Source organism: Chelonia mydas, chromosome 5 (assembly GCF_015237465.2).
Source record: "Chelonia mydas isolate rCheMyd1 chromosome 5, rCheMyd1.pri.v2, whole genome shotgun sequence".
In the NCBI taxonomy this organism is placed as follows: domain Eukaryota; kingdom Metazoa; phylum Chordata; order Testudines; family Cheloniidae; genus Chelonia; species Chelonia mydas.
The window spans coordinates 27208143-27230213 of NC_051245.2; the positions used below are offsets into that span (position 1 = coordinate 27208143).

The 22071-nt window shown below is 42.3% G+C and overlaps 1 protein-coding gene across 3 annotated transcripts in view; it reads right to left on the bottom strand.

Annotated features, from left to right (window-relative positions):
* FYB1 (FYN binding protein 1) overlaps nucleotides 1-22071 on the bottom strand; it is a 116515-nt gene that overhangs the window by 68928 nt on the left and 25516 nt on the right. For all 3 annotated transcript variants that reach the window (XM_027828068.3, XM_027828067.3, XM_043546944.1), the window contains exon 2: nucleotides 940-2107. In XM_027828068.3, the coding sequence (XP_027683869.2) occupies nucleotides 940-2107 (1168 nt within the window). The remainder of the gene's footprint in view (nucleotides 1-939; nucleotides 2108-22071) is intronic.

Sequence of the window (22071 nt, forward strand, 5' to 3'; positions counted from 1 at the left end):
GCCAACATTACTTATTTTGCACAAGACAATGATTGCATGCACACAGCTCTGTATTTTAGACAGTGACAGGCAGGTACTCACAAATACTGGACGCATGTTTGCAGAGGCTCTCTGTATAAAGCTGTCTCGGTATTTATGTATAGGTGATCACAAGCCTTGAAATTCAGATTGGGATTACAACTGCCAAAAAGTTCAGAGGTTCTTGCTTCTTCATAAAACATGAGCCAGATCTTTAGCTGATATAAATCAGCATAGCTCCACTGAAGCCAGTAGTAACACAGTGATTTACACCAGCAGATGATCTAGCCTAGAAGCTGTTTGTGAAATCTGTATTCAGATCTGGATCTGAATTTCAAACAGCTCCAAATTTGGAGGACACTTCATTCTGAGGTTTTGCTTAAGGCCCATCTTTATAGATACATTTTAAAAAGGTGCTCTCAGATTCATGCATTGACCTTAAGTAACCACACAAACGTTTGGGCATTTAAAATGACAAACCACAGTGTATCTAACACATGTAGCTATTTAGCTACTCATCTCCACCAGGAAATTGCTTTGTGAAAAAGGACATTTTATGTCAACGCCTCATTTTAAGCAAACAGAAAATAAAAGCCTCATAGAAGAAATACTTGAAATATTTGATTCAAGTTATAACCACATCTAAGCAATTTTCAGAAACAAATACACAAATTAAAGAAGATGCCCCTTCTCCACTGGGTAATAGTTGGAAGAATCAAATGATTTTTATTTTGCAACTGTTTTTCTCTTGCTTTCAGTAGGTTTTGCCCTGAGCAGGGGACAACACTTGCAAACGAAAGGCTTAAGTGGGATTGGCGTGATTCACAGGCCTTACACTGTCCCTGAACACTATGGGAAAATTTACCCTGAATTAATTAAGTAGTAAATCAATACATAAAATAAGATAAAAAAAGAACTCACTGTCTCTTGCACTATTTTTTCGGAATCTTTCCAGCTCCACAGTTGGGGGTCTGCTGGGCTTTTGGGGAGGCTGGCCCAATTTAAATAATGGAGGTAATGCTTTGCGCTTGGGAGTTGTAGAATTCTTGTCTCCCTCTTCTCTCTCGCGGAAGCTGCGCAATGGTCCTCCTGCAGCAAGCTTGGCAGTTGGCTTGAGGAATTTAGGAGGAGTTGGACCAGAATCTTCCTGATTAATTTTACTGAGGAAAATATTCTTGGCGACCCCCGATCTATTATCTTCAGTCTTTTCTTCAACATTTTTTGGGACCTGTCCTGCATAAGCAAGAGAGCTTGGGGTGCTCCGATTACCAATAGGTTTCAAAGTCACAGTAGGAAAATGACCACCTGGGGAATTGGTTCCATTACTGCTGTTTTCTGCTGTTTCCTTTGGTAATTTAAATGAATGTATTTTTGGTCTTGGGCCTGGAGAGCCTGAAGATCCCTTCGTCAGAAAAGCATGTCTATTGGAAATATCTTCGTGGTGGGAGACATCAGGATTTAGAGAAGGTTTTTGCCCAAGGGGTGGTTTAGGGAAAGGAGGCTTGGGGTCATTTTCTTGTGATGCAGCAATGAACTTTTCTTTAACCCCAGCTAGTTTCGGGAATGCTGGTTTTGGCTCACTCTCTTGTGGTGCAGAATTAAAAGTCGGCTTAGGTCCTGGCGGCTTTATGTCATTCTCCTGGGCAGTAGAGCTAAGGAACTTGTTTACAGGAGGTTTTGGAAACATAGGCTTGGGTTCTTCTTTTGACAGTTCAGTGGCTTTAGGACCCAGATATTTAGGGACTCCAGCTTTTCCATCAGCTTCTCTGTTAGCTGCATTAACTGGAGACCCGAACTTGTGTGCCACAGGGTTATGTTTCAGATAGGGAGGTTTTGGATCCCTTTCTGTTTTATCTTCAATAGAAGGTTTTACTCCAAATGACGGTTTAGGAGATGCAGACTTGTGAAAGGTATTGGGACCTGAAGGAGGACTGGTAAATTTCTCAAGTGCAGCTTTCCTTGCCTGTAGTCCTGAAGATGAAGGTTGTCCTGGGATTTTGAAGGGTTGATTGCTAACCGAAATGTCCTCTGATGGGTTGTTACCTGTGTTAAATTTCGCCATGAGGGACTTCACATCAGCCTTGCCATTCTACAGCCAGAAAGAACAAAAAAAGAAAGAGCAGCAAGTGAGAAGTCTTAGTTGCAATGTTCACATATACTGTACTTTAAAGGGTTTCCTGGTCTGAGGCTTGCAGCACTACTGATTGGTTGGGGAGATATTGTGACATATCTTCCTGTATGGCTAAAGAAGTTGAGTGTTTTGTTATATCTTTGCCGTGGTTAAACATTTTTTCAGAGTTTTCAGTTCAGACATTTTTTTTTTGCTGACTGGTTCTGTAGCTACTGTGCTGTTATTGTAATCTCTGTTCTTCTTTTCTTTTTATTTGCAGAAACTGGAAGTGCCACATTATACATAAACCTCTCCTTAATTCTGTAAATAACATCGCTAAATAAAAATTAGGCTCATCAGTCAGATTAAGCTGGTTTAGGGCCCAGATAATATACATAGTGTTATCTTGCCAACTATTTTGTGTTAACTGGAACTCTCTGGGATTTTGTTTTTTCAGTTTTCCTTCCCCCTCCTTTTTTCTCCCCTCCCCTCCCCTTCCTCTATTTTTTCTTTTCTATTTTGCCACTGAAAAAGGGGGACGGATGAGGTGGGGAGGAAACCGAGGGACAAAATGGGGGGGGAGGGGTTGAAATACTGTACACACCAAACTGGGTTTTTTTCCTCCTGCTTTCTTGAAAAAAATTAGAAAGAAAAAGCAAACCAAACCCCCATGCACACCAAAAACATTTTGTTTTGGTGAAGATTTCTGATTGTTAAAAAGCCCAGGTTTTGTTTATTTATTTTATCAACTCTGCTCAGCACCTTGCAGGATCAAGCCCCAAATGTGAAATGACCACAAATGCATGACACACATGGGCCATACTGTACTGAAGGTTCTATGTAATTCTGGAAAAGGAGGAAGCAATGAGTGAACTGCCTTATCTCACACCCCTTCTCCTACCCCAGATCCTGGCATTGGGGGTAAGATTCAGTCTCCGAGAAGTCTATTTCAAGGATACCCTTGGAAAAAATGGTTCATGAGAGACTGTCTCCTAAAACATACTTGCTACAGCAAATATGGGGGCATATGCTACCAGATGTGCAGACTATTTGAAATGGGAACTGTTTTGTCTGTGCATTCGGTTATCACCATTTATTAGCCTCAAAGTTAAAGTGCAGAGTTTACCATTCTAAAATGTGGGGTGATGTGTGAGTTGTCTGCAAACAAAGGAATATCACTGCACAGAACAATACAGCATAACTTCCGTACAGAGGCAAAGGGCTGAACAAAACTCAGAATTTTTGAAGGAAGAGTTACCTATGTGCAGTTTGTTCTCTCACCCTCAATAACGCTAAGCAGTAGAACAGTTTTCTTTAGATTCACACTGTGCTTGATATGTTTAATTCTGATAATAAATTAACCTACATGCACAACACACACTGAATCAGGGTTATCCACTGCTTTTGCCTACCATGTTATTGCAATGAATTAGATGAACTGTTTATGAATCATTCTAGCTAGGTATTTCTGGATTTAGTTTTTCTGCATTTCTCCCCCATCCTTTTAATGGCATCAGACATTTAGTCATTCCACACAGTTTATATACTGTACTGTGCAGTCACTTAAATAATACAGAAAGTGAACTAATGTGGGTGTTGTTTAAGAATATAGATAGACAAACTTCAGCCTTAAAGCTCCCCATTGTTATCTCTGTCCAGCTCTCTTGCTTATGCAGGAAAGGGAGGAAGTTCACATTCCCTAGAGATACTATCTGGTTTAAACTAACTACTATGAACATGCGTGTAGTTACCAGACTAAAAGCTTCAACGAGCACTGATTTGCTCAATGGAAAGAGAAATTAATATCAGAGCCACAAATAGAACCCAGGAGTTCTAGCTCCCAGGTCTCTGTCCTCACTACACTTTTTAATATTGCCCTATTTATGTCACAATACACATATTTTAAAAACTTTGCAATAGAATCCTAGCAATCAGAGATGTTCAAAACCTCCCCTTCAGTGTGTTTGAATGCTTCAGGAACATATTCCTTCCATCCACTGCTTAGTAGTTTGGTCAATTCACACGTGGTCATTTAAATTGATCCCTATAATCATACCGTGTTAAATGATAGTAACGTGAAGCTCACAGATACGAGCCGGTCACAGAATCTTACCATAGCTCTTTCCAACAGGTGTTGGAAATCTGGCTGCTAATAAAAAAGCTTTTTCTGTTTAAATCTGAGATCTTGATGAAATAACATTTCTGGAGCATCTTTTATTAAAAAGACAAACCATATGGAAAAAAAATTCCAAATCCTACCAAACTGAGGCCGAGGTGAATTGCTGCAAATAAACTCCTTGTAAATCGAAGATAAGAACGTAAGAATGGCTATACTGGGTCAGACCAATGGTCCATCTAGCTCAGTATTCTGTATTCAGAAAATGGCCAATGCCAGGTACTTCAGAGGGAAGATACAATACTTCTGCCTTCCATAGTACACCTTCAGTGGAAGGATGTTTTCAATGGCAGGATAACAGTATTTGCCATATTCCATCTGATTTAAATTATACAGATTATTTTTGTTTGCATTATTCATGGTAATTTGTTCTCACATTATTTGGGCACAGTGCTTTGCTAATTCCCTTTGTGAGTCTTCTGGGTCTTTGCAATAGGCAGCACTTACTACATTTATATATGCTTTCAAAATGTAATAAATCATTCACCTAAGAGAATCAAAGGACTGGAAGGGACCTTGGGAGGTCATCTAGTCCAGTCCCCTGCACTCATGGCAGGACTAAGTATTATCTAGACCGTTCCTGACAGGTATTTGTCTAACCTACTCTCAAAAATTTCCAATGATGGAGATTACACAACCTTACTAGGCAATTTATTCCAGTGCTTAACCACCCTGACAGTTAGGAAGTGTTTCCTAAAGTCCAACCTAAACCTCCCTTTCTGCAATTTAAGCCCATTGCTTCTTGTCCTATCCTCAGAGTTTCAGAAGAACATTTTTTCTCCCTCCTCCTTGTAACAACCTTTTATGTACTTGAAAACTGTTATCATGTCCCCTCTCAGTCTTCTCTTTTCCAGACTAAACAAACCCAATTTTTTCAATCTTCTCTCATAGGTCATGTTTTCTAGACCTTTAATCATTTTTGTTGCTCTTCTCTGTCCACATCTTTCCTGAAATGTGGTGCCCAGAACTGGACACAATACTCCAGTTGAGGCCTAATCAGAGCAGAGTAGAGCGGAAGAATTACTTCTCAGATCTTGCTTACAACGCTCCTGCCTTGTTGTACCTCCCAGAATGATGTTCGTTTTTTTTTGCAACAGTATTATACTGTTGACTCATATTTAGCTTATGGTCCACTATAACCCCCAGATCCCTTTCTGCAGTACTCCTTCCTAGGCAGTCATTTCCCATTTTGTATGTGTGCAACTGAATGTTCCTTGATAAGGGGAGTACTTTGTGTTTGTCCTTATTTCATCCTATTTATATAGACTATTTCTCCAGTTTGTCCAGATCATTTGGAATTTTAATCTTGCAACCCCTCCCAGGTTGGTATTGTCTGCAAACTTTATAAGTATACTCTCTATACCATTATCTAAATCATTGATGAAGATATTGAATAGAACTGGACCCAGAACTGATCCCTGTAGGACCGCACTCGTGATGCCCTTCCAACGTGACTGTGAACCACTGATAACTACTCTCTGAGAATGGTTTTCCAACCAGTTTTGTACCCACCTTATGGTAACTCCCTCTAGGTTGCATTTTCCGAGTTTGTTTATGTGAAGGTCATGTGAGACAGTATCAAAAGCTTTACTAAAGTTGAGATATACCACATCTACCACTTCCCCCCATCCACAAGGCTTGTTATCCTGTCAAAGAAATCTATCAGGTTGGTTTGACATGATTTGTTCTTGATAAATCCATTTTGACTGTTACTTAACACCTTATTATCCTCTACATTTTTGCAAATTGATTGCTTAATTATTTTCTCCATTATCTTTCCAGGAACAGAAGTTAAGCCAAGTTAACATATGGCTACAGTAATATTTTCACTATGGGCTTCATCCAAAGCCCATTGGAATCAGAGAGTCTTTTCATGGATTTCACTGAGCTTTTGATCAAATTCAACATGTCTTCATAACCTCATGTATCATTTTTTCTCTCACATTATCAAAGCTAAAAGAACCCAAACCAGCAAATCAGATTCAGTATTCAATACATCGAGAACAAATAAACGTAATAGAATAGTACGTGTTTGCTCTGTCAGAAACCAAAACTTTCCTTTTATACATGCATTAGAAAATTAGGTACTCAGCTGTGTCCTCATTCCAACTCTGAAACACAATGGCTATCAATTGAAAAATGGAAGGGAATATCCTGAAACCCTTTCAATAATTTAACTAAATACGCTATGGGCCTGTGAAGTGCTGAGCTCCTCCCCTAAGGTGTTGGGTGCTCCTGCCTCCTGCTGAATTCATTAGAGGTTGGGGGAATTCAGCACCTTGCATAATTGGTCCTTCCATCTGTAAACTCTACCCTGGAGTTCTATTGTGCTTTGAACAAACAAGCACTCTTACCCTCATCATACATGAATGCAAGCTCTGCAAAGAGAAGAGAGAGTGGTGACTGAGCATGTGCAGCAAGGAGACACAATTAACCATGTGTCCTTTCTTACTTGTTTTTAGTAGTCAGGGTAACAGAACAAGAATCTTTTTCTCTTTGATTTTTTATTGTGATTTCAAGTTGTGGAGGCCTTGTTTATTATTCCCACTTGGGCTGTCAAGCGATTAAAAAAATTAATCACGATTAATCGCGCTGTTAAACAACAATAGAATACCATTTATTTTAAATATTATGAGATGTTTACTACATTTTCAAATATATTAATTTCAATTACAATGCAGAATACAAAGTGTACAATGCTCACTTTATATTTATTTTTGATTACAGATATTTGCACTGTAAAAAATAAAAAAATTGTATATTTCAATTCACCTCATACAAGTACTGTAGTGAAATCTCTTTACCATGAAAGTTGAACTTACAAATGTAGAATTATGTAAAAAAACCAACTGCATTCAAAAATAAAACAATGTAAAACTTTATCACCTACAAGTCCATTCAGTCCTACTTCTTGGTCAGCCAATCACTCAGACAAACAAAGTTGGTTACAATTTGCAGGAGATAATGCTGCCTGCTTCTTGTTTACAGTGTCACCTGAAAGTGAGAACAGGCATTCACATGGCACTGTTGTAGCCGGCATTGCAAGGTATTTATACGCCAGATATGCTAAACATTCGTATGCCCCTTCATGCTTCAGCCACCACTCCAGAGGACATGCTTCCATGTTGATGATGCTCTTTAAAAAAAAATGTGTCAATTAAATTTGTGACTGAACTCCTTGCGGGGGAGAATTGTATGTCTCCTGCTGTGTTTTTCCCACATTCTGCATATATTTCATGTTATAGCAGTCTCGGATGATGACCTAGCATATGTTCATTTTAAGAACACTTTCACAGCAGATTTGACAAGACACAAAGAAGATACCAATGTGAGATTTCTAAAAATAGTTATAGCACTCAACCCAAAGTTTAAGAATCTGAAGTGCCATCAAAAATCTGAGAGGGACGAGGTATGGAGCATGCTTTTAGAAGTCTTAAAAGAGCAACATTCTGATGCGGAAACTACAGAACTCAAACCACCAAAAAAGAAAATCAACCTTCTGCTGGTGGCATCTGACTCAGATGATGAAAATAAACATGTGTCGGTCCACACTGCTTTGGATCGTTATCAAGCAGAACCCATCATCAGCATGGAAGCATGTCCTCTGGAATGGTGGTTGAAGCATGAAGGGATATATGAATCTTTAGCGCATCTGGCACGTAAATATCTTGCAATGCCAGCTACAACAATGCCGTGCAAATGCCGGTTCTCATTTTCAGGTGATACTGTAAATAAGAAGCAGGCAGCAGTATCTCCTGTCAATGTAAACAAACTTGTTTGTCTTAGCGATTGGCAGAATAAGAAGTAGGCCTGAGTGGCCTTGTAGGTTCTAAGATTTTACACTGTTTTGTTTTTGAGTGCAGTTATGTAACCAAAAAAAATCTGCATTTGTAAGTTACACTTTCATGATAAAGAGCTTGCACTTCAGTACTTGTATGAGGTGAATTGAAAAATACTATTTCTTTTATCATTTTTAAAATGCATATATTTGTAATAAAAATATTACACTGTGAGCACTGTGCACTTTGTATTCTGTGTTGTAATTGAAATCAATATTGAAAATGTAGAAAAACATCCAAAAATATTTAATAAATTTCAATTGGTATTCTATTGTTAGAAGTGTGATTAATCATGATTAATTTTTTTTAATCATGATTAATTTTTTGAGTTAATCGCGTGAGTTAACTGTGATTAATTACCAGCCCTAATTTCTACCTTGAGGGCCAAATTCTGGCCCCTTGTGCACTCCTTGACAGGCCAGGTGGTGCACTGGAATCTCTGTGGGGACTGGGCCAGATACAAAATCTTCTTCATTCTTCCCCAGCCATGGAGTAGTCACCATATCTAGTGTGCTTCTTCCTCCAAAGGGGACAATGGCAACCTATTCTGGTGACCACATGTTTGTGCAGAAAGCTGCAAACAGTATGTTGCAGTTAGTGATATGGACACTGGAAAAGACACTGAGATTAGATTCAGTCTGAATAAATACCCAGATGTTTGGGTGCCTCGTATTCAAACCTGTTGGAGGAGACGGTCTCATGTGACCAGAGTTTAGGCTACTGTCTGCACTTCCTGTTTACAATATAGCAGGAAATACAATGAGAAGTATTTTGGCCTTTCAGCCTCCACTCCCAGTCAGAAACAGTAAAATAATGAGGGGGAAAAACATACCCATGGTTTTCTAACTTCAGAAAAGATTTGATGTGAATGTGCTGAGAATAGGTAGCAACTGTGATTTTATCCAGACTAGATAGTCCAATCCTAGCTGCATTTCTCACATAGCCCAGTCTCTGGCTCCCACGGTCTTGATGCTGCAAGGAGCTTTGTATGGGCAAAACCCTATACCAGCACAGACTCCTATTGTCTTCAACAGGGCTCCACACCAGCTCTGGGGCCCACTTGCATGGAGTGCCTTATAGGACCAGGGCTTAATTTAATCTTGGTGTAAGCAGGTGCAACTCACTATTAAATTTAGTGTAAGTGTGCCACGTTACATCAGGCCAGAATGCAGCCCAAATGCAACAAAGCTAATGGGCCCAATTCCAATCTCATTGAAATTATTAGGAAATGTGCAATTGTACTTAAGTGGGAGCATGGTTTGGCCCCGAGAAATGATTTGTGCTCCATATACGCATCACATATACTCCATATACACTCACACTTTCCACTCTCTTTAATGCAAAGAGATCATTTCACTTTAACTTCCTCTTGTGGGTGTTCTTTTTCAAGCAAACAGCAGCACTGGATCAATCAACAAAGGAACAAAGTAATTTTGCTCCGAGCAAACGAGCACACACATGGGCATGCCCCCTTCCCTCAAGAGAGATACCAATCTTTACACAAAGCATAAGAAACACCCAGTTCTCATGAAAAATACATACAAACCTGACTTATAAAGGCAAAGCCATTTCCTCATTCTGGATACATTTTCCACCAGTGACAGCTTCTCTTCCACCTGCCATGTCTCTGTAACAGCTGGGGGAAGTTAGGGGCCATAATCAGAGCTTCTAAGAAAATCGAAACTCTGCAAAGGACTGAGGTCTGGTTGAGTTTGCAGAAGGCTTCATCAGTTGGATTTATGAGAAAACAATAATGGCATCACATATAGGAGAAAAGCAATGTACTCCAGCATGTTTCATTACTTAATGAAAGACCTGCAGCAGCTGCTAGCCACTGAGGGAAGTGAGACAGGTCAAATAAGGAACTGGATAGTAACAGTCCAGGAAAACTGGCATTGAAAGTGATAGAAAAATATAGATCTGAAAATTATTTTGCAAAATACAGGCGTGATCCCTGGGAGGTCTTGGTGTCTTTTGCCTCCATTGAAGTCAAAGGGAGTGGAGAATGTTCAGTCACTTGCTGAAAGTGCCAGTACTTTTCAGGGTGGCTGAGTGACCTTTTTCTTCTCTTGGCTATCACTCTCTCAACATAGGGGCTGCAAGATTGCCACCATGCAGTGTTCTCCTTCCAGAGGAAATAACTATCGTCTCTCTTTCCTTTCCCTTGGGCACTATTGTAATAACTGGGCTCTAGTTGGCCTACCCAAATTGTAAACTCAACAGTTGGAGAGTGGGAGAAAGTCCATAAAATGTTGCAATAACCTGTAATAATAAATGTTGATGGAAAAGGTATAAAAGGACAGATTTCACCCATTCAAAAAGGGCTACTGATACAACTTAAGGACTGTGTTAAGATCATTATTGGTAAACAAGATTGGAATAAAAAATTAATGGAGCAAAATTGAAAGCATTGGAAATAACGCCTAATTCGTGAACAAAATAATGAGAGGATGGGCTATTCCAACCACCAATCTGCTCCTTTGGGGTTCTCAGAGAAGCAGACTCTAGGGATCAGAATAGAATTGTGGGGGATTCCTTGGGGATAGCTCAACAGACTTCTGTTTTGCCCCAGAAACTCTGTCCTCCATCGGTGAGCCTCAAATATCAGTATGTCTAGATCAGCACATGGCTGAGGATGCCAGACCATCATCTCTGTATCAGTGAGGACTCCAGCCTGACACATGAGGGACCCTGCTCTGTCTTCCCTTTTCTCTTGTGTCCCTTTTTGTTACTACCATCTGCTTCCGGTCCTCTTTCACTATCTTTTGGCTTTTCACTCGATTCACTATGGCATGGCATCAGCGTGACCGGATGAAATGGCCCATCCAGTTTGCCCAGACTCAGAAGGACCAGTGAAGGAGAGGGACCTAACCAGATCAGCCAGTCTCTTCACCTCCGCTTCACTCCATATCTGTCCCTCTTACCCTCTTTACCTCAGTCACCCACCTCCTTCCCTTCCCTTTTCTTTTCTTTCCATTTAGCTGATTCTCTCCTAAGTAACATCCTTCTCCCACAAAAAAAAGTGGAACTAACATGGCCATTGATTATCATCATATTGTTCATTCTGCTTGTGCATTATATCCCTTCTCTCACTCTGTGTCTGTCTTGTCTATTTGGATTGTAAATGGGTCCCCATTCTCAGTTGGCCCTTACACACTACGCTAATAAACTTGATTATTAATAAACTAATAAAAACAGATGACATCCCAGACCAGGGAAATGAGCCAGGGTCAAGAGCAACAACTGTCATGGCCAACCTGCCATCCTACAATGTCCATCCATCACTGAACAGCAACCTTGTATCCTAAGAACATCAACAAAAGCTGTATTCTGCCCCCTCCATCTCTCCTTTTTTGTGCATGCCAGTTTTGTCAAAAGCAGGAAGAGTAACTACTATTTACAGCTGCCAACTCAAAATTCAACAGCTTTCATCTCCATTTAGAACAGAGGTTCTCAAATTGGGGGTTGGGACCCCTCACGGGGTCGCAAGACTATTACATGGGGGGTCGCGAGCGGTCAGCCTCCAATCCAAACCCCGCTTTGCCTCCAGCATTTATAATGGTGTAAAATATATAAACAAGTGTTTTTAATTTATGAGGGGCGTTGCATTCAGAGGCTTTCTGTGTGAAAGGGGTCACCAGTACAATAGTTTGAGAACCACTAATTTAGAAGTATCAGCTGACAAAATAAGAGTCTCTCTCTCTCTCTCTCTCTCAAAAAGTGGTTTTGATTAAGTTTGTTTTACATAACCATTTGATTTCGAAAAGCTTTTTAAAAAATTCTTCTTTTTCTTTCTCGTGTATCCCAATCAATATTTTTTTTCAAATTTTGGCATGAATTTTCTAGTGTGTTTGCCATGGGACTAAGCAGGTCGAAATCTCTGTACTCAAACCCCCAAATTATGTTTGACTGGTTAGTGTTGTAGTGATAGGGCCTGTTAACCCCTTGGACTTTCTGGAGCCATCTATTCCATCAGAATTAACACAACAGCCCTGTCTTCCCAAGCACTGAAAGCTATGGACCCCCACCATTACTTTCAAAGGATTTTATGCTAGCAAGCAAGATCCTATGTAGTTTCAAGGAGATTTAGTTCAAGTTTTGGTCCAATGAATAAAAATGGTACTATTATGAATAACAAATCACCACACAGTTGCTTCCTTGGCCAGTTACAAACAGGGAAGATACTTAAACTGATACCTCATTCCAGGCTACCATAAAAAAAACCCCAACTAAAAACAACCACAACACAACACGCACAAGAAAACCCAACCAAACACAAAGAACGCTTAAGAAAATGCGAGGAAAGAAATCACTGGTCACAACCATAACATACCACTTGAGGTCACTATTTCTGTTAATCTTCAAGATGTAAGGTTTTTTTGAATCAGGGTGACTTTTAGTAAAGTCAGGAAATTACACAATGTGCATTTTTCAGAGAGAGAAGGGGCAATTTTGTGGCTCTTAAGTCTTGTGGTAGGTCTGCTTTGAGGTCTGTAAACAACGTATCATATTGTGCCGTGATCTATTCTGCTCTCCATCTAGCTCAATTAACGCTCCCAAGAATAAGAGATTTTATTGAGGCAACTGGTATCGAATGTGCCTTTCTTCTCCTGGAATTCTGTAAAGTCATTTATAAAATAAACATACATGACATTTACAGGCATTCTGTTCTCCAATAATTTGGCAAAGACAGAAAAACTGGCAGTCTTCGTGCTCTCTCAGTGCTGCAGAATCACAGGTTCACCTCCATTGTGGCCTTGCTATCTCTGTCTGTGCGCTCAGGAATCCATGCACAGAAGCGCTGAACCTGGCAGAAGGTTGCAGAATAAAACCTACTGAGGATTCCATTAGCTCAAGATTCCAATCAACAAAGAAGCCTTCTCTCTCTAATACTTACAGGTTATTGGGCTAGAAGTGTAGGAGAAAAGGAACTAAAATGTGTTTATTCAGACTTCTGCTGCTGCTATCGGCAATATTCTCCATGTGATATCCGAAAGAAAATGAGTGGCAGTTATACATTTAGCTCAGGAATCAGAAACAGAGCCTGCACCCCAGGAAGTCAGGGTGCATTTTACAGGATCTGGCCCTTCCCATGCCATGATTAATGAAACACAGGTGGAAATTCTTTTGTCTTTTCTTTCTTTCTTTAGCTTTTGTTTTAAAAGATTAATTTTTAAAACTAAGTGTTATACATGTGCCTGCAGCTCTGAGTCCAGCTCTGTGGCACTGGGAGTATTTTATAAATAAAAAGGTAGGTAAATAGAATAAAGAGGGACAAATTGGTATGGATAAAATCATATTCCCCATGAACTTTAATCCAGCACTTGAACTGAACAAACTTGGGTCCTGATCCTGCAATCTGATCCACATAGGCTGACTCTGACACCCACATACAGCCCCCACAGCAGCCAGGTGGGATCAAATTGTGAAATAAGGGCCTTAAACTTTTGAATTTGGGCTGCACCACCAGCATTGTACCTACACAGCTCTCGAGGTCTTTTCTGGGTAAGTTAATGCTGACCCTGCAAGCACTAATTTAGCTGAGTTCCCACTCCACAGGCTGCAAACACCAGAGTGGTTCCAGGGGGACCAGAATCTCCCTGGCTCCTGTCAAGAGACTGTGGGGAGGGGAAGCCAAAAGCCAACAGAGAAGTACGAAGACCTCCTTGGGCTTCAGGAGATCTACTGGATTTGCAGACCAAACCCTCAGCTTATTCTATGTGGAGTAAACGCCTGAGAAAATGATACTGGGGAAATTTCACTAAGAAAGCTCCCTTGAGTTTCTAATTCTCATACATGGGTAATCCAAGTAGAGAACAATCTGTCACTAACCCCACATCAGTATTTCCAGTGCATCTTGTCTTCTCTCTTTCTGCTTTTTAAATCCTAAAACCTTAAAATAGCGAAGATCCAACACTGGCTGAGCATATGAGCTAGTATTAAGGCGAAGATATTTGCTGTTAGAGGGCCATGTTATCTCTGTCATGTGTATGTGTGTGTAAACAACCACGTGTGTGTGTGTGTGTGTGTGTGTGTGTGTGTATGAAAACAACCACCACCAGTTGGGTGACACAGTTGACTTTTTTGATCTAGTTGCAAAATTAAGTTGCAAGATTAAAATAAAGAGATGTACACTTGAATGATCTAAATATCCAGTTTGGGACAAGACCTACAAGACAAAGAGGATCTAAAGCATGAAGGTTCATCCCCATCTTCTTTCCTTTCATTTAATTGAATTATAGGTGCTGTTCATTATCTTTTTAACAGATTTAATAATTTTATTAAATTACACACTAGTCTTCATTTACACAATTCCTGTTGTGGGTGAGCATGAGCAGTCAGCACCAAATGCGAAGCAGGATGACACTCATTGGCTGTTGCCAGTCTAGCTTTTGATCTGCCTGCCTGTTTGGGTGCTAAACCAGCAGCATTATTTTGCTACTGGTAAACATTGCTGCCAGAGTTTGCATACAGCATCAGCGCTAAGCAAATCTTGGGATGATCAAAGAAAGAGCTGCTCTTTGCAACTCTGATAAGACTGTTTTGGGTTTTCATCTTTGTCACACAATGCAGAAGAGTAGAGTAAAAACAGCCCTGATTGCTATAATGCTGCTGAGAGAGTATACCTTATAACCAAAGAATGTCATTCAGTCGGAATCACAATCTATACAGTGAACTTGCAGTGAAGTTGCCCACTTTCAACGTTTGCAACAGATCACTAGATTATTTACAGTCAAAAATGGTGTTCACATGCTTCAGGGAGCCATTTTACAACTGCCACAGCCTTCCAGTTCTTGTGGCTTTCCACTCAGTTCTCTGGTGTCACTGTGGCATTTACTGGTGAGTGATTTGGGGCACTTTTAGCAGGCACGTGAGACCTGCAGCTTTGAAAAGAGTCTAGAGATCTTTTTTCCTTTGCTTTCCAGTACTCTCAACAGTGCAAGGAAACTTCTCCAGAACCAAAATACCCACACAAAATGATTCAGGCTCCCAGTAAAACAGACATATCACTCTGAACACAGTAATGCCTGTTTGTGCCATCCCGGCCACTGTGTATAGATTGGCTCATTTGTGTGCCTGCCTGTTACACATTGACAAGTTGATTTAATGCAGTCCATACTGACTTCCTATCCCCAGTGTAGTGGTTTGTTAATATTCCTGTACACATCAGCCAGCTCTATAACATGAGGTATATTCTGTGTTTCCAAGCATTTACTTAGTTGATCACCTTCCTGTACCTTGGAAAAAAAGGTTTTTTTTAAAAGAAAAACAAACAAGTCAGCAGTAAAAAGGCAAAACCCCCAAGAAAAATAGTAAGTTCCCTCATAGAGCTTCCATAGGATGAATGGTGGCCTGGCCTGCTTGTCTGCCCTTTCATTTGCTCACATCAAACATCACAGACAATTGTCCCCTGCTCTTATTGTATTTTGAGGGTTGGACATTCTCAGTAGAGGGAATTCCTTTAGCTTTGGAATTCACTGCTCCACCAGAGTCGGGATCTTGTCACTTTTAGGGCACGATGAAGCACAAATCTCCTTGCTCCTGTTTATTCCTAACAGTTGGTGACATCCGGTCTCCTGGCTGGTTATCCCTTAAACTTGGTCCCTCAGCAAGTGGGTATTAGTTGAGAGGGGGAAAGGAGGGGAGCACTGTGCCTTAATTTGGGAAGTGTTGCACTGTATGTAACCAGTATCATGAAGCTATGGTGATGGACACCTGTAAATAATCAATAAATAACCAGCAGGAGAATGCATAAAGTGTCTAAGCAAGAGCAAAGTCCCCTTAATATAGTTTTCTCCGGAAGTTCTCTTGCTCCTTCTGACCACTATGGCAGTACTTCGCCCTCCTAATCCTAGGCCAGGGACCAAAGATGAGATGTCAGGTACCCTGTCAGGCAGCCAAGTAGCTCCTGCCTGCCCTCTGAGATTTAATGCCATTTGCGGATGTAGTGCTTCCAAAAGTTTGAATGTCTATAAATTACAGTACAAAGATGGTGAGTTAACATACCAACAACAACCAGCCCTGTTACGCTGCTCCTGGAAGGCAAGAATTCTGGGAATGATTTCTCATCTATCCCCATTCTCCCAGGACAGGTAATGGCTCAGATATCCCAATACCAATCCTATTAGGGAATCATTTTAGGAAATACCAAAATCTTCAGTGTGTAGTTGCAGCTTCTGAGTACAGACAAGCTTTTCCTTGTGTTTACCAGCACAATACAAAAGGAGAACAAGACATCAGCCAACATTTCCTTCAGCGATCATGCACCTTATCTTTGCCTCCACAGACGGGAATAGATTTCCTGAACAACATGCTATTAAAGCTCCATTCAGCTGCCATTTTAAAGTGCTTTGAATAGTGTAGTTCTGAATTGATAATTAGCACATTAATTTATTATGGAAGAACTGAGCAAAGCTCTGATGTCCACAGGTAGAACTGGGCCATAGGTATTGTATTGTTATGAGCGGGATTATATCTTGTTATGGGTTAAGTTAAAACCTTGTTTACACTGATGTGTGAGCATGCCCTTTATTTAATATTGCTGTAAGAGACAGTACTTAAGAGACCACACCTAAAACAAGGTCTAATAGGCCTGGTCTACACTAACGAGGTAAGTCGATCTAACTTACTCTAGTTAAATTACATAAGTTACATAATTTAAATTGATGTAGCTTAGATCGACTTACAGCAGTGTCTACACTAGGCTATGTCAACAGGAGATGCTCTCCCATTAATGTAGCTTACACCTCTCAGGGAAGTAGAGTACTGAAGTCAACGGGAGAGCACTCTACCATTGATTTATCGCGTCTTCACCAGACCCACTAAATCGATGCCGCTGCATCAATTGCAGCAGTGCTGATTTAGCTAGTATTGAAGACAAGCCCAGAGTCAGCGCAGAAACTAGCACCACGTGGGCAGAGGGTTACACTGGGTATTGTTCTGACCAGGTGGAACTGGGGTGGGGGGGCAGATAAGAAAGAGAGAGACAGAGAGAGACTCAGAGGCAGAGCAAGAAGCCAAGCAGGAGCCTATGAGCGCAATATGATCTTGGGAGAAGCCTAGAGAGATATTTTGGTTTGGTGCTGGCTAAAGAGGCTGGGGGCTGTAAGCAAAGGAGGCAGACTACACTGCTGGACTGTCATTTCAGTGGAGGGGAGGCCTGTGCAAAGGATGAAGTGGGCCATTTTGGTAAAATGGTCCACTACCATCAAAGCTGTTGTAAATTTGTTGGACTCTGGTAATGCTACAATGAAGTCTAAAGTGATGACCACCCAGGATCGATAGGGGGTGTCCATGGGCTGGAGACTGCAGGGCTTGTGGCATGGTGTCTTGACATGGGCACAAACATCACAGGAGGCAATGAACAACTGTATTGCTGGTTGTATCGAGGGCCGACAAAAGGAGCAGGATGTTATTTGTTGGGTCTTGAAGCACCCCAAGTGTCCTGCTAGGAGGAAAGTGTGGTATAATTGCAGGACAGCAACTCTTGTGGGTCCAGAGGGAACATATATGTGGTCTCTCATGTATGTGATCCCTTCCTGGGTGTCATGCAGTTTCTTGTAGATAATAGCTTGTTCATCAGGTGGAATTCCTGAGACAGAGGGTGAGCATATCAATCTGATATATCCTGGTGATGAGCTGCACTGACAAAATTATGGGATTTGAGAATGTGGGTTAGAACCATATCAGACAGGGTGTTGGGTCTGGGGCAGTATGTAATAATGAAATTGCATTGCGAGAAGAACAGGGTCCACCAATGCTGCTGTTGTTTTAAGGCTTTTGTCCTACATAGCTATTCCAGATTTTTTTGATCAGTGAGTACCTGCACCAGGTAGCCAGCTCTTTCCAGGTAGAGCAGCCATTCTGCAAAGGCAGTTTTTATCACCAGGAGTTCCTTATCAAGTATTTCATAGTTTAGTTCTGTAGGAGTGAGTTTCCTTGCATAATAAGCACACGGTGTAACACTCGCTTGGGACCAAGTCTCTGGGAGAGGACACCCCCAATTGCCATACTGGAGTCATCAGCTTCTACAGTGAAGCCTTGTGTGACATCTGGATGAGCCAATATGGGTGCTGTAGTAGAGGCAAATTTCAAGTTTCAGGCCAATGGAATTGGGTATTTTTCCAGTGAAGAGTGGTGACAGGCTTGATTTGTTTTGAAAAATGCAGGATAAATCATCAATAAAAATTGGTGAACCCCAGGAAGCATTACAGGTCATGTACCATGTGGGGAATCAGCCAATCTTGTATGGCTCATGCCTTGCATGTGTTCACCTGCATCCCTTCTGGGGATAAGATGAAGCCCAAGAACTCCAGGAGGCCTGATCAAAGGCACACTTCTCATGCTTGGCGAAAAGGCCATGTCGCCATAAGTGTTCCAGGACCACCCAGATGGGAGCAGTATGCTGTTCAGGGTACTCAAAGAAGATCAATATGTTGTCCAGGTAGACTACTACATAGTACACTACTACATAGTGGTCCAAGATATCTTGAAACACATCATTCATAAAATGTTGGAAGTTGGCCAGGAAGTTGGTCAACCAGAAGGGAATTACGAGATATTCTTAATGGGGCCATAGTGGGTTTGGAAGGCAGTTTTCCACTCGCCCCCTTCTCTGATTTGCACAAGGTTGTACGCACCCCTCAGGTCCAATTTAGTGAATATATGGGCAGCTACCACACAATCTAGCAACTCAGGAATCAGGGGTAGCAGATAACGATTCCTGATAGTTATCTGATTCAGTACACAGTAATTAATGCAAGTTTCAGAGTAGCAGCCGCGTTAGTCTGTATTCACAAAAAGAACAGGAGTACTAGTGGCACCTTAGAGACTAACCAATTTATTTGAGCATAAGCTTTCGTGAGCAGAGTCTGAGACTGCAGTCTTTCTTCATGACAAAAAGAGTGGTGTGCCAGCTGAAGAGCTCGACTTGCAGATTACCAGGAGAACCTGGCCTGAGGGTATTTCTCGGAGCACAGTCAGTTCAGGTTCTGACATGGTGTAAATTCCCCTAAATGATATTTTTGCACCTGGCTGCAGCTCTGTTGTAGTTCTGATGCAGAGGGAGAGTTCCCGCATTCTTCTTTTCAAAAATATCAGTGTAGTCTTGGACTTTTGAGGGGAGTTCAGATGTGGCATCAGTGGAAAGTTCTGCCTGGATAGCCTCCCCCCATCTGGGCCTCTCAAGTTTTGGATGCTGGGACAGTCGCTACTGGTTCCCAACAGTGCTGCTGACAAAACTCTGATAGAAAACAGACTTCCTGTGCTTGCCACCAAATGAGTGGGTTATGGAGAGCCTGCCAGGAAACACTGAGGATCATGGGAAAGTGTGGAGCATGGACCATTCCAAATTGTAACGTTTCTTGGTGCCTTTGAATCACAGCCTCCACGGGGGCTCTTTCCTCTAACACTGAAGCAGACGACAAAGGGGAACCATAAATACCCTCTATAGCAGGGGTTCTCAAACTGGGGGTCCACCCCAAACCCCGCTTTGCATCCAACATTTATAATGGTGTTAAATATATAAAAAAGTGTTTTTAATTTATAAGGGGAGGTCACACTCAGAGGCTTGCTATTTGAAAGCCTATTTTGTCACCAGCACAAAAGTTTGAGAACCACTGCTCTATAAGGTCAGGAGTGACCTTGTGTTGCAGGGGAATCTACAGGATCTGGGCTGCTGCTGTGGCTATGAAGCAGTCTGCTGCACCTGAGTCGACGAAGGCTAGTAGGATGAGATTTTGAAGGGTTGACCCAGGTATGTGCACCTGGATAGGTACCAGCAAGTGAAGAGCCCTCAGGCGGGGCTCTGGATGTGTTCCAGTCAGGACTGAAGTGTAGGGGAGCTCTTTCCCCTGATGCCTGGCAGTTCATATGGGGCAGGAAGAGATGGAGCGATCTGACTCACTGCGGTAGACGCAGAGATGGTACGGGCAGCTTCGTTCCTTTCTTATGGGGGTGAGCTGTTGACAGCCCACATCCATCTGCATTGGCTTGGCGGGAGGCAGGGGTGAAAATGTCACAGTACCTGGACTGGAGAGTTTCAAGACCCCCGTTTTTCCTCCCTTCATTCCCATACCCGATTAACTATATGGATGGTGAGATCCATGTAGGCATCTCTATCTGGGCTAATTCATCTTTAATTTCTTCTCACAGGCCCCACCAGATCTGGTAGGCCTGTGCCACCTTGTTCTGGTCTGTATCAGCTGTGAGGCAGCGGAATTGCACAGCACATGAGGCTATGGTGCCCTGCCCCTGTCAGAGCTTCCTTAGAGCAGCCTCTGCCATTTGGGTTCAGTGTGGATCATCGAATAGTACTGACATGGCTGGGAGGAAGACCTCCCAGTTCAATAGGGCTGAGCTGTCACACACCAAGGAGGGAGAGGCCTAGTCCCCAGACAGCCAGCTGATGACTGGGCTCACCTTGGCATGATCACTATTATAGGACTAAGGTTGCATCATGAACAGGCGGTGGCACTGGTTTATAGAAGTCCGGAATCACTAGTGATTACCATCAAACCATTCCAGCAGTGGTATCGGGGAACAGGGCTGGGTGAGCCATGTCTGGAGAGTGGCATTTTCCAGAGACAAGCTTCTTCAAGAGCTGGTTCTCTGAGGTTAGCTGGATGACCCAGGTCTGCAGGGGTTGCTGTCCTCCTGAAGGCAGGCAGCCCACTTGAGCATGTCTGGTGCTCCCAAAGGGTTAGCTAGGTCCATTCTGCTGGTACTAGGCCCACTCCTGTGGCCTAAGTGGTCCATGCAAGCTGTCATGACCAAGATGTGGGTGATCTGACCTAGTGGCTGGAGCAGGAGTTAGGCAGGGTCAGGTTATCAGGAGATCAGAGTCTGAGATAGGCCAGTGGGCAAACCAAGAGTCATGTGTCAGGAGGCAAGCAGGGTCAGGTTACCAGGAAATCAGCAGCAGACTCAAGGACCAGGTATTGCAGGGGAAGCAGTCCTGAGCAGGGAGAACTCAGTTGCATAGACAGCTTCTTGTTCCTGTGCTGAGGTTAAATAGAGGCCAGGGACCAATCAGGAGCCTCAGTGTTCCACCAATCACATCCCAGGACTGGCTTTATTCTATTCTATCAGCTGTTAACAAGTCAGGAGGTGGCAGGTTAAGAGCCCTGAGGACCTACATTCAAGACCTGTGGCCCCTGCCAGATCTGCAGCACAGCTGAGGCTAGCCTGGGTCATCCAAATTGGGCTCAGGGTGTAGGGCTAAATATTGCTGTGTAGATTCTTAGGCTAGAACTGAAATCTGTAGCCCTGTGAGCCTGAGTCAGTTGACCTAGGCCAGCTGTGGGTGTTTAATGGGTACATCTATACTTCCAAAAAACCCCTGTGGCAGTGAATCTCAGAACCTGGGTCAACTGATTCAGGTTTGCAGGGCTTATGTTACAGTGCAGATGTTCCTGCTCCGGCTAAAGCCCAGACTCTGAAACCCAGTGAGGCAATCTCGGGGGCTATGCTAATTATTTTTGGCTATTTCTGCTATGTCAGTTGACCCAGGCTCTGAGACTCGCTGTGGTGGGATTTTTTGGGGAGTGTAGATGCACCTTAGGCCCCCAACCCCACAATGTAGTGTGCATGGACAGCACACAGTGTCTACACAGCCTATCGATAATGAGTAATCATAGTACAGCATAGGCGCCAACTCCGGGGTTGGGGCTTAGGGCAGAGTGGGGGTTTGAGCATGCCAGGGGTCTGCCCGGGCATATCCCATGGCAGGAACTGGATCAGACTCTGTGAGTCATTCCAGCACTTAAGCTCTCTATTTTTTAATCACTCTGCTTTTTAAAAGTATCAGTTATTTTATTTTAAGCCCTAAAAGGTGACAGGCCACCTGAACATATGGAACCTACCATGGCTACAAGTGACTCTTTAGACTACTGCAGCTGAAAGATTAGAGAGAAATGCACATTTTCTGT